The following is an 11,414-nucleotide window of genomic DNA, read 5'->3' on the forward strand; positions in this document are numbered from 1 at the left end:
CTCTTGCCTACCCCTCTAGCTCAGGTCTCACGCTTCCCCCGACTACTCTGCTCAACCAGAGACAACAGGCTTTGAGTTACTCGGTGCTCTGATACTCACTTTTGCCAGGTCTTTGAGCATGCTGGGCCCTCCAACTAGAAACTTCCCAACATGCTCTCTTGCCTAGGTGGCGGCACCATTATTTCCACCGGCAGCATCTTTCTGTAGTACACTTTTGTTTTTAAAATTCGCATTCTCCACTCTACGAAAACATAATTGCCTATGTCTTCTTACTTTTTAACACAGTACACATTTAAATAGCTGTTGACTAGATGAATGAATGGACTCATCTCAGTTTTCCTTATGCTTATTTTAACTCCTTTGGTTCAAATACTTTGATCTGTTTGATGGTTAATTTTATGTATCAATTTGATTAGAAAATTGGATGCCCAGATATGTGGTCTAGCATTATTCTGAGTACTTTGGTGAGGGTTTTTTGGATGAATTTAATCTTTAAGTCAATAGATAAAGTACGTTGTCCTTCCTAATGTGGGTGAGCCTCATCCAATCAGTTGAAGACCCGAACAGAACTAAAAGACTGAATAACAGGAAATTCCTCCCACTCAAGCTGGGACATTTGTTTTTACCTGTCTTCAAAGTGAACTGAGACATCAGCTCTTCCTGGATCTTGAACCCACTGGTCTTTGGATTGTAACTACATCAGCGGCTCTCTGGATCTTCAGTTTGCAGACTCACCCTGTAGATCTTAGGACTTACCAGCTTCTACAGTTGTGTGAGCCAAATTCTTATAATAAGTCTATCTGTTTATCTACTTACATCCTAGTAGCTTTGTTTCTTAGGAGAACCCTGACTACAATCTGCCAGTAATATTTGAGGTTGGAAATATAGCAAGAAGTGAACCAGATTCATAGATAATAAAACATAAATCTTTACCATCTGCCACTAGAAGCAATTTTATAACTTTAACTAAGTTTGAATTTTCCCTGGAGAAGGAAATGGAAACCCACTCCAGTATTCTTGCCTGGAGACTCCCATGGACAGAGAAACCTGGCCGGCTATGGTCCATAGAGTCACAAAGAGTCAGACACGACTAAAGCGACTGAACAAGCATGTAAGTTTGAATTTTATTTTCATTTCTGTTCAAAAGTTGCCCCAGTCCAGAAGGTCATCAGCAAAAACAGTGAATAAAATCAAGACATCAAATAAGGTGCAAACTGGGTAGCTCCTTCTTTTTTGGAGTGTCATGTGATAAAAGAAGCACCACCAACCAGTTTATGTATATGTCAGTTTTTAGAAAAATTCATATTTCAGAAATAATGTTTTAAAGGATAGTTAAGTTCTTACAACTTAAAAAAAATTATAATGTGGCTAAATTCTTTAAGAGAACTACTTGCATTCTGTGTCTTACAAAAGAAGTTGCTCAGGAAAGAAGGAAGACTATGAGAAGATTAAGCAATTTCTACATTTTTTCTAGGTACTTGGTGAGTCTAATTTATGTTCCATAAATAAATGTCCCATTGAAGTCACATGATGCCACCTGGCGGCATTCCTAATTCCTGTTTCCACTATTGAATTATGTCTGGCATGAGAATTCATATATATTCACCAAAAAAAATTTTGAGCACCTGCTCTGTGCTAAGTTCATTGCTAAGTGTTGAGAAAACACAGAGAATGACATATGCCTGCTCCCAAAAGTTGAAACTGGAAGAAGAGGGACAAAAGAAATGAAGAATGAATTCAAAGGCAAATTTTCTGTTCTTCACTCTACTTACCTTCATTTCTCTCTAATTCATTTTCAGACCCAGTAATGAATATGGGACAAGCACAGATCCAGGCCAATTACTTATATCAGAATGCATGGGAGCATGAAGAGAACCACTGGGTTAACGGCAGTCTATAGGAGAGAAACCTAGAGATGCACATAAATGAAAATTTAACAGAAACAATGATGTGACTGAGCTGCTAAAAAAGCTAATGATGCTTACGTTTTTTCTACATTTGCAGAATTAAAGTGTTTAGCTCAAAGTAGGTAATAGTTTTACTACTGTATATTTTATTATATATTGCTAAAGGATCTTGAATATCTAGCCTGGAGTAAGATGATTAAGACACACTTGGAAAACATTGTTTTGTCTATGGATGAAATAGTTGGAAAAATATTCAACTAGTCAAAAATATTCAAATATTCTTCTGGTAAGAATTTTCTAACTATCAAGATATAGAACAGAGAAACGAGTTGGCCTGAGAGATCTGAGTAAGTACAAAGAGCTGTATCATCGAAGTGATCAAGAAGAGGATGGACAGATTCCTGTAAAAGATAATCTGGAAGAACTAATTCTTTTGGCTGGGAGTTGAATTAGGTCGCATTTAGTTACCTTCTCAAGCTCTAAAGGTCCACAAGTTTACATTTAAATAAGCTCTAGACTATTTGCCTGTGCATGGTACATACATCAATGACACTTCATTAAAATTTTATAGTATATCCAATAATATCATTTCAGAAAAGACAAACCCAGAAATTTCATCAAACAAGTGTCAATAACAATAAAGCATGAAAGAAGATAGTGAAAAGTCTAGCTTAAAACAATATTCAAAAGCTAAGATCATGGCATCCTTTCCCATCACTTCATAGCAAGTAGATGGAGACAGTGACAAATTTTATTTTCTTGGGCTCCAAAGTCACTGCAGATGGTGACTGCAGCCATGAAGTTAAAAGATGCTTGCTTCTTGGAAAAAAAGCTATGACAAACCTAGACAGTGTATTAAAAAGCAGATGCATCACTATGCCAACAAAGTCCATATAGTCAAAGATACGGTTTTTCCAGTAGTCATTTATGGTGTGAGAGTTGAATCATAAAGAAGGCTGTGTACTTAGTTGCTCAGTCGTGTACGACCCTTTGTGATCCAAAGGACTGCAGCCCACCAGGCTCCTATGTCCATGGGGATTCTCAAGGCAAGAACACTGGGGTGGGTTGCCATGCCTTCCTCCAGGGGACCTTCCCAACCCGAGGGATTGAACCCAGGTCTCCCGCACTGCATTACCATCTGAGCCATCAGAACCCATGAATACTGGAGTGAATAGCCTTCTCCAGGGGATCTTCCCAACCCAGAAATCAAACTGGGGTCTCCTGCACTGCAGGTGGATTCTTTACCAGCTGAGCTACTAGGAAGCCCAAAGAAGGCTGAGCACCAAAGAACTGATGCTTTCAAACTACAGTGCTGGAGAAGACTCCTGAGAGTCCCTTGTACTGCAAGGAGATCAAACCAGTCAGTCCTAAAGGAAATCAACCCTGAATATTCACTGGAAGGACTGATGCTAAAGCTGAAGCTCCACTAATTTGGCCACCTGATGCAAAGAACTGACTCACTGAAAGAGACTCTAATGCTGGGAAAGATTGAGGGTAGAAGGAGAAGGGAGCAACAGAGGATGAGATTGTTGGATGGCATCACTCACTCAATGGACATGAGTTTGAGCAAACTCCAGGAGATAGTGAAAGACAGGGAAGCCTGGCATGCTGCAGTCCTTGAGGTCCCAAAGAGTCAGAGAGGATTTAGTGACTGAACAGTAGCGACAATAAAGGGTACATTTTGTGACCCAACCAAACTTAGCATGTGCAGTACTTTATAAACATAAAATTTTATTCATAATTCAAGTCTTACATGGTATAAAGAATAATATTTATAAACATAAAATTTATTAATTTATTTATTAATGTGAATCATTTAGCCAAAGAAAAATAATGTAAGGACTCTCTAAGACTATTGAATACTATCCCTTTCAACGTATATTTTATTTCTGCCTTTATTATTCTTTTGTTTCTGTTTTGCTTGCTGAAAATATCATCATTACAAGTAAGTAGAATGATAAATTTTGTTAAACTCATGTTTTTAAATACTTGAAATCTGAGTACTGGTTCTGATATACTCCAGGGAACTCTTTTATTTATTTTTTCTTCCTGTCTACTCATTGTTTCTAATAAAAAGTTAAGATTAAAAATAGATCCTCTTCAGAAATGAACAAGAGCATATTCAGTTTAGCTTTTGTTCCTGAAAGTTAGTGGGTAATCAAAATGATATGACAAACTTTCTGCATGTTTCTCTCAATATTATTTTCAAATATTTAAAGTTTCAAAACTGAGATCCTTTGAGATTACTTTTATTTTTATCATGCATGGAGTATAGATAATATGTTAATAAAATACCTTGCTTGTAATATAAATATTTGTAGGAAACCCATCAAAAGTGAGGCTAGTTCTCTGCTTAATATCATAAGTATAATTTTTTTTTGAATGGGAGAATTGATCCATGGTATCTCTCATCCTTTCTGGTTAGCTAATTGCTTCTGTCACACCTGCATCTGCTTAATGCGTTTCTTGATGAAGCTGGAAGCTACCAGGAGACTCTCCCAGCATCCATAGGTAGACCCGGGCAGCAACCAAAGGCTTTTCCTGGGTTGAACCAGTTGAAATTCCAATGACATAAGGAGGATCCCTAGTATTTAATTTTTCACTCCTTTGCTTGCAGCCAGTGTTTGTTTGTTTATTCTTCTGAGGTAATTTTAATTTACTCAAATCTCTCAAGGTCCTGTTGCCTAGACTTAGTGAATAAAGCCTCATTTGAAAATATACAATAAGTAGACGGTGAGTATTATGGTAAAAGAATGAAACATTGATTTTTTTTTCTTTTAAATAAAGAGAGAAGACCATCTCAAAAAGTGTTTCACTGCAATACACAATCTGGTTGACCAGTATTTGTTAGTTCCTGGAAACTTTGAGAAGTCAAATAGACCAGGGTGGGTATTAACACAGCTTTGACAGCTTTCCCATTTAGTCTTTGCATCAAAAATACAGTTAATACTGTCAAGAGTCCAACCTGAGCTAAGAAACCATCTGTCAGAGATGTAAGGAATTCCAGCCTTGGATAGAAGGTTGGATGTTATTACTCTTCATGGCTTCTTTAGATCCTTAATTCTTAATTGTGGTAAAGATATATTTTCTTCTAAATGGGAAAGTTGACCCATGTGACTTTTGGATTATAATAGAATTTTTAAGAGGTTGAGATGAACATTAAACTTCTCTGTACGTCAAGGATCAGCCTGTCTGTGTCTGTCTCTCCCCCTAGGAACACTCTGGTCATTTGTTTGACCATTTATACAAAGAGAATTCAAAGATTAAAGAAAAAAAATCTCCATATGTACAATCTCCTTATATTAAGAAAAAATATCTAAAGGAAAATTTATACACATCACCGTTTAATTTACAACTTGGGTTTTTAGCAACTAGAAGTCATTGCCTGTATGATAGCTTCACGTCTCCATGTTAAAAATTAGAAAGAGGTCAATTTTAATGAACAGAGGTCCACACAGACAAGTGCTATTTTTATATATTCCTCTGGTACCACATCTAAGAATAGAAAAAAAAAAAAAAAAAAAAACTGGCAACAGAAAAGAACCATCTTTCCATCCAGCATAAACTGAGGCATGTGTTTGATGGAGAAAAGGGAAGAGTGTTTCATTTAACTCTCTCTGAGTAAAGGATCTTAGTTCTATTAAGCACTGTTGGAAAGTATGTTGGATATTATATTTAAAATTTAAAGGTAAAGTGTTTTTTAAAGCCTTTTAATACAAGCAAGCATCAATTTTACTAAAATGCTGTCAAATATTACAATACAATGACTTATTTATCATTCCAAGTCTATATCATGAGTATAACTTCCTTTCCAAATATAGTGATTTTTTTTAATGTACTTTGGAAATGGAAAGAGAACCGAAGTAATCTACCAAAATTCTTTCTCACCATCTTTTTTATATAGAACCAGGTCAATCATGCCAGCAGAGACTATTTCAAAGCAGTAGAAATTATTGTCCTTTAAAGGGGTAGGATTAACCAATTCATAATTCTTAAACAACAAAGCACATCATATTTTTCTCACATCATATTTTTCTAAGCTGAGTTTAACATAAAATGTCAAATATTTGTAATGAAATATTTATAGTTAAGTACAGTGAAATGTGTGAAATACTGAAATGGATTATCAACATTGTTGGAGTCTTGGTATAACACAGGAACATCTATATTAATTGATACCATGAAAAACTTAAAATTTCTCTTTAGATTGAAAGCTGAGATAGAATTGATTTAAAATTTAAAGCACTTTATGTAAGAAATTTCAGCATTGCCTAAGTTAAACATGGAATGAGAACCACAGTTTTTTTTTTTAATGTTTTTCTATTATAAACTTTCTTGGGACTTTTCTGGAGCCCCAGTGATTAAGATGCTGTGCTTCCAAGGCAGATGGACTGCATTCAATCCCTAGTGGGGGTATTAGCATCCCAAATGCCATGTGGCCAAAATAAAAAATAAAAAAAATAAAAAAAATAAACCTTTCTTTAACTCTAAGGTGATTAATTGAATGGAGAACAAGTATCTCTGCAAAAAATTTTAATTTTGGGGTTGTATAGCTCTTACAGTGAAGCTCATTCTGAATGCTATATTAAAGAAGAGAGCCTTAATTATATATATATTTTCTTGCTTGTGATATGAGTTTATCTTGCATTTTGATACATTATTCTTATATTCAAGATCATCTGACTTCAGATGAGGAACTCTACTGCAGAGCACTGCTTGACTAGAAAATCTGTCATCTGGGAATTAGAGTTAGGCTGACTGTCAGTTATGCCTCTTGGTATTAGCACCCTGTTATTTCCAGAGACTAAAAAGGCAACATGAAAGAGTATCTTTGCTACTAGTATCTAACTTTTATACAGCTGCCCTTGCATCTGTGATAGTGCCAGAGAAGAGAAAATACAGATTATAAGGTGAAATCCACTGGAGATCCCAAATCACTGTGGTCAGTAGGTTGAGGCTTGCCAACCTTTCTGTTAAGAACAGAGCCAAGAGTCCAGTGTACTTGGATTCTGTCTAAATAGCTGTATGGCTTGATTACTTAACCAAGTTACTTCTTTGGGCTTCAGTTTCACTGTCCTCATGAGAAAGAGTTGTTAGAGGTTTAAGTAAACATGTATGTGTGTGTGTTTGTGCCAGTGTAGGAGACGCAAGAGACCTGGGTTTGATCCCTTGGTTGGGAAGATCCCCTGGAGTAGGAAATGGCACCTACTCCAGTAGTCTTGCCTGGAAAATCCCATGGACAGAGGAGCCTGATGGGCTGCAGTCCATGGAGTCACAAGAGTCAGACATAATTGAGGGAATGAGCATACACACACACACACACACACACACACACACACACACACACACACGTATACTTAAGGTATATATATCATATACGAGTTGTTGTATCTTTAATTTATATCATATATGAGCCTAAAATATTATGTATTACTTAAAATTAAATACATATATATGAGACATATGTAAATATTCATTTAAGATATATGTAAATATATACATATATTTATTTAAAAGTATAAACATATGTTAATAGTGCAGTTCTTGGTAGGTGGTAGGCACTACCTAAATATTAACTATTATTATAATAGTTAATATTGTACTGCCTTATCATTTCTATATCTGAACTACTAATGAGTAACCAAGTTGATCAGTCTGATGGTTCTTTCCTTTCCTTGCTTTTTCTTGAAAGGTTCAAAATTGCAACAAATGTTACTTTTAAGAAGTTGAGTAAACACAGAATGAGAAGCCCAAAGGCAAGGTGCTGAATTAACAGACAGGCTAATCACTTCCTGAATACAAATGAACAGGGCTCTTTGTAGAACTAGCACCAGGGACTGTTAATGGGCTTTTGTTTTAGAGACTGATGGATTGATATTCCAGGGAGAACCCTGAGGAGAACCCTGGCAACATCTGCCTCTCATAACCTATTACTAATACTAAAACAGTAGCCTTGCAAATCAGCATAATCTCATATAAAAATCAGTGCACTCACATTCTAATGTGAACTCCATCAGGACAGAGATTTTTGTCTATGTTGTGTCACGGCTGTAGTCACAGAGTCCAGGCAAGTGCCTGAACTATAGCAGGCTCACGATAACTATTTCTTGAATGAATTGAATCAATGAAAAATCTTGGCCTTTCTTTTAAATAGGATTAACATTACAAGCAAAACAAACAAAATAGCAAGCTTCTTAGATGACTTTGGCCTGAGAACGCTGGTTAGCAGTCTAAGCAAGCTGAAGGAGCAGCATGTGAATGACAGCAGGGTGAATATATACGTTTAGCCAGTATTCCAGAAGCTGAGAATTTGGTTCTGTCTTCATTGGAATGTGTGTTGTGGAGCCATGCCATACTTAACTTCGACTCACGCACATGTGACAGATTTAAATTACAAATACTTTGTCGGCATCTGACTAACTTTAGTGTCTGTATTTACATTTTATTTTTCTCCCCAGGTTTTCAGAAATCTTTTCCACAAAGTGACACTTTTATTCTTTGCACACAATTAATTACTTCCAACCGTTTCTACTCAAGCTTTGACTGTCTAAAACAATCAGTGTGACAGAGGAGAGGAGAAGCAGAATTGAGCTGATCTCCCAACAGTTCTGCTGTGAAGTGAAAGTGTTAGTGGTTCATCATGTCCAACTCTTTGTGACCTATGGACTGTAGCCTGCTAGGCTCCTCTGCTCATGGGATTTTCCAGGCAAGAATACTGGAGTGGGTTGCCATGCCCTCCTTCAGGGGATCTTCCCAACCCAGGGATTGAACCCACATCTCTTATGCCTCCTGCACTGGCAGGTAGGTTATTTACCACTAGTGCCACAAGGGAAGCCCTTTTACAGTGTAGGCAAGCTAACAATTTGAATAGGAATATATATTAATTTGTATACACTGCAAGCTTTCCTAATTATCTTTATAACAAAAACTAAGAAGGTATTAGTCATCCTTGGACGAGCTATACTCAATTCTACTTGTCTTTTCTAAATATAATAAAAACACAGTAAACAAATTTAAAGTACATTATTAATTGATTAGCTATGATTTCTCAAATGGTTCACATTATCTTATTTAACTTTGGAGCTTCCAGACTTTAAGAACAAGTCACCAAAGAGCTATCATTGATTTATAATGCACATTACTACATTGGACTTTAGTCCAAGAACTCTGTATGGGACCCAAAGGAAACGGAAAAATGTTTACAAGTGAGCCATGGCAGCAATAGGCTGAAAACACATATCTGTATTCTCCGAAAACAATTAGGGCTAATACAATTAGGGTGAATATTCTAGTTCATTTTATTCCATGGGATTGCTTCTACTCTTGAAACTCCATATAGAAAAGAGTCCTTAGGGTTAGAAGACTATTAAGGATAGTATAATTTTGCATGGCCCTTGCACATGTAAGGTAGACATTTTCCATGATTGCATAAGGACTAAAATTTACAGCCAAAGATAACACAGGATCTGATTAAAGTTCACACATTTGGCGGTTAAGGCTAATCCACATTGGAAAGCAATCATTTCCAGGAAGGAGATCAATATCTTAACACAGTGTTACCTGTCTGAGTTGCTAGAAAAGATTTCTTATCTAAAAATCGATTCATAGGGTGTGTTTTCAAATTTGTCAGCTTGTTTTCATTTGTGTGCTATACAGAGGCACTTTAAAACCTATTAATTGTAGTTTCAGGAGTACAAGACACTGGGATTTCAGCAGTCACTGGTAAACATGGCAGGAAATTAAAATGACATTGTATTAAAAAGAAAGTAAACAAATCATTAAATCAGAAAACTTCCCCGAATCTTGTAAAAATCACTGGTGTCTGAGTTGAAGAACTTCCTTACTTAAAAAAAAAAAAAAATTAGTAAATATCACCCACCTACGCCAAGTAAGTGCAAATAAGTGAATACTACAGCTTTCTGATGTTAAGGTACGATGGTTTGCTGTTTGGACTAGTGAGGGTTTTAAAATATTGATGAGTTAAGTACTTTGAGTTACATTTCCTGCAATATTTCAAAGTATTATCGTATTATACATACGTTCCCAATAGAAAAACTAAAATGTCGAATAAAACAGGTTGGTGGTAAAGTTTAGTAAAAGGTATAAAAATTAAAAGGCTAAAAAAAAAAAAAAACCCCTTCTTTTTATTGTGTAAAAATAAATCGCCTTCATTCATGAGAATCCAGTGCCCCCTTTTTTTGGTCTTAGTTAGTTGGTACGTATTGCACCCGCCACAACACATTGGAAAGTAGGTCCTGGTACACACTAAGGAATATCCAACCAGGTAAATACATCAGCGTGATAAGGCCCATGAAATTGAGCGGATAGTGAGAATAGTCCCAAGAACAGGCGCCCCAAGTGCGGAGTCCCAGGCCCCAGGACAACTCCCACGCGTAGACGAAGATCACGTAGAAGGGTACTCGCTTCCAGGTGCCCCAGCCCCGACTGTAGTGGAGGTGGAAATAGAGCTTTTCCACCACAAAACTGCAGCTGCCGTACATAAAGAAGGACCAGAGCGACGTGTGGCCGCTGCTCGTCCCGTCCCCGGGCCCCAGCAGGTTAAAGAAGAAGGTGAAGAAGATCTCATCCAAAAAACCGTGCATTCCGAAGAAAAGGAAGCGGAGCAGGTCCGGCAGCCCCTGGTTGGGGGCTCCCCCCGCGCCTCTGCGACCGCGAGGTCGCCGCCGCCGACCACCGGCTGTCGCTGGCGCCCGGAAGCCCGCAGGGGCGGGGGGCGCGCCCCGCAGCTGTTGCCGCCGCTGGTACCTCAAGTGCAGGAAGCGCTTCAGGAACACTTGGCAGTGGTAGAGCGCCAGCACGTACTGCAGGGCCAAGTCCAGCGCCCCCGGCGCCGCTGCGCCCCCCGGCCCGCCGACCGGGCAGAGCAGCGCGCCCGCCAGGGTCTGCAACCCCACGTGGGCCGAGGGGTAGAGGAGGAAATTGAAGACGAAGGCGCTGGGGCAGCGCTGCTGCTGCAGGTAGACTTTCTCCAGCGCCAGGTGGGTGAGCGAGTGCAGGAGGCAGCGGTAGGGCGAGGAGAAGCCCAGCATCCGGAGGTCCGGGCGGCGAGCGAAGCGGTGCGCCGCGGACAGGAGCACGTCCAGGGTGACCCCGTGCATCCCGTAGAAGTAGAGGCGCATCCAAGCGGGCAGCGCGGCGCCCTCGGCCGGCGCTTCAGCAGTGGACAGCGGCTCCGGGCAGCTGGCGGCAGCCTCGCTTCCCCGCCCTCCTGGGGCCCCCGGGCGCCTCGCCGCGCCGCCCCTCCGCGCGGGACCCTCGTCGTTCGCGTCGCTGCCGGCCATCGGCTCGGAGGCTGCCGGGGCGCCCGATCCCACGCCGCCACCGCCGCCGGGTGCGCGGAGCTGCTGGGTGGAGGGGATGAGCCCCGCGCCGCCCTCCGGCCGCTGCTGGCCCCCGGGGGGCGCGCGGGGAGCTCCGTCCCAGCCGCGGCCCGGCGGCGGCCGGAGTTGCTGCGATCCGGGGACGCGCGGGCCGCCCTGCGCGCGG

At 39.8% G+C, this 11,414-nt stretch overlaps 1 protein-coding gene across 1 annotated transcript; it reads right to left on the minus strand.

Annotated features, from left to right (window-relative positions):
* Positions 1 to 10,111: 10,111 nt before the first annotated feature.
* Positions 10,112 to 11,209, minus strand: TMEM229A (transmembrane protein 229A). Its single transcript, XM_052639292.1, has one exon. It carries the CDS (start codon positions 11,207 to 11,209, stop codon positions 10,112 to 10,114), a length of 1,098 nt encoding a protein of 365 aa, XP_052495252.1.
* Positions 11,210 to 11,414: the final 205 nt, after the last annotated feature.

Source organism: Budorcas taxicolor, chromosome 4 (genome assembly GCF_023091745.1).
Source record: "Budorcas taxicolor isolate Tak-1 chromosome 4, Takin1.1, whole genome shotgun sequence".
NCBI lineage: Eukaryota > Metazoa > Chordata > Mammalia > Artiodactyla > Bovidae > Budorcas > Budorcas taxicolor.

What these genes read in the sequence shown, in the direction of transcription:
- TMEM229A (XM_052639292.1), bottom strand. Translation starts at nt 11,209, where the DNA reads ATGGCCGGCAGCGACGCGAACGACGAGGGTCCCGCGCGGAGGGGCGGC.